Source organism: Monoraphidium neglectum (assembly GCF_000611645.1).
Source record: "Monoraphidium neglectum strain SAG 48.87 unplaced genomic scaffold scaffold02189, whole genome shotgun sequence".
NCBI classification, from domain to species: Eukaryota; Viridiplantae; Chlorophyta; class Chlorophyceae; order Sphaeropleales; family Selenastraceae; genus Monoraphidium; species Monoraphidium neglectum.
Window position 1 is genome coordinate 5,305 of NW_014011439.1, and position 1,542 is coordinate 6,846.

Sequence of the window (1,542 nt, forward strand, 5' to 3'; positions counted from 1 at the left end):
GGTCACCCATCATTGTACCCTCCCCCTCCCCCTCCCCGCTCACACCGCCACCCACGAACGCGATCATGCCAGCTGTGCATGCCCGTTTGCCCTCCGTCCCCTCAGCTCTTCAAGATCATCTGCTGTTCAAAGTCCCTCACAACCCACTGGGCAGCGTCTTGGTACCTTGGCCCTCAACGCTGACCCCACCCCCACCCTCCTCACTCTCACCCCCTCACCCCCCTTTGGCCAGGTGTTCACTGACGACCAGGTGTCCTACACCAGCTGGTTCCTGGACGCCTTCAACTACGCCATGGAGAGCGGAGTACACGTCATCAACCTCTCAATAGGTGCGCGGGGTTGGGAAGTGTCTTTGTGTGTGTGTGTGTGCTGATATGTGTTTGTGTGTATGCTGTGGGGTTAATTGTTTGTGTTGGCAGGCTGGGCCTGGGACTGGATGGAACGATACTGTAAGGCTGACTGCACGCCTGCGGCCCGCTCCCAGCCAAGCTGGGTAGGCGCACGGCAGTCACCCCACACGAGACCACTCCTCATCTGGCATCCCGACCTCGCGTCCCTTCCGTGAAGAACTTCTCACCTGCCCCTTTGTCATGTAATCAGGCGGCCCCGATTACCTGGACGCCCCTTTCGTGGACAAGGTCCAGGAGGTCACCGCGTCAGGCATACTCATGGTGAGTCATGACCACGTTGCGCGCGGCTCGATTGTGGAGCGCACCGAGCGCTGGGGCGAGCTGCCCTTTTGCTTTTTCGTAGTTGCTGCGGGCTGAGCACGCGGCAACGCTGAATGCCAACGTGTGGCGGCCGGCCACCACCCACAACCGATCTGGCCCGCTGCTTCGTCCCGCTGCTCGTCACTTCTGCCCGCGCCTTCCGCTGCACCCGCCAGGTCAGCGCCATCGGCAACGACGGGCCCCTGTGGGGCACCCTCAACAACCCCGCGGACAACGCTGACGTCATCGGGGTGGGGGGCGTCGACAACGGCGGGGAGATTGCGTCCTTCTCCTCCCGGGGGATGACGACGCACGAGCTGCCCGTCAGCACGGGTGAGGGCACGATGTCGCGGCCGGCAAAGCTTAGGATGGGATGTGAGGGTTTGCTCCCGCCGCAAGGCCTTTGCTGGCTTGTGTTGGATCGGGCTTGGCTGCTTGCACACCATGCGCTGGTCCCAGTCGTGCATGTGCGAGGTCAGCAGCGCCAGCCTGCCCTCCCGCCGCGCAGCCGCCCAGCTGCCTGGGCTGCCCCGCTGCTCGCCTGCCAAGCCGTCTCAATCACGCCCCCAAGCAGCAGCTGTCCGGCGCCCGGTCTGCCGCCCGCACTGCCCATCCCCAGTTTCCCCCATCTCGAAACCCGCTTCCCAATCCAGGGCGCGTCAAGCCCGACGTGATGGCGTACGCGAAGGATGTGTCAGGCAGCAGGATCCAGGTGCGCCCTGGGGCCAGGCGCCGCGCCGCGCCCCCGACCGCCGCGCGAGCAGGCGGGCGCTGCCTACGCACGCTCCCTGCCCTGAAACCTGGTGGACCATGGGAATGTGCATAGCTGCAC

General features: G+C 64.9%; 1 protein-coding gene across 1 annotated transcript in view; it reads left to right on the forward strand.

The window, feature by feature from the left end:
- MNEG_10128 (hypothetical protein) overlaps positions 1 to 1,542 on the forward strand; it is a gene marked incomplete at both ends in the record, with an annotated part of 8,733 nt that overhangs the window by 2,599 nt on the left and 4,592 nt on the right. The window contains 4 exons of the mRNA XM_014041401.1: positions 233 to 329; positions 601 to 671; positions 887 to 1,043; positions 1,364 to 1,422. Coding sequence (XP_013896855.1) covers positions 233 to 329; positions 601 to 671; positions 887 to 1,043; positions 1,364 to 1,422 — 384 coding nt within the window. The remainder of the gene's footprint in view (positions 1 to 232; positions 330 to 600; positions 672 to 886; positions 1,044 to 1,363; positions 1,423 to 1,542) is intronic.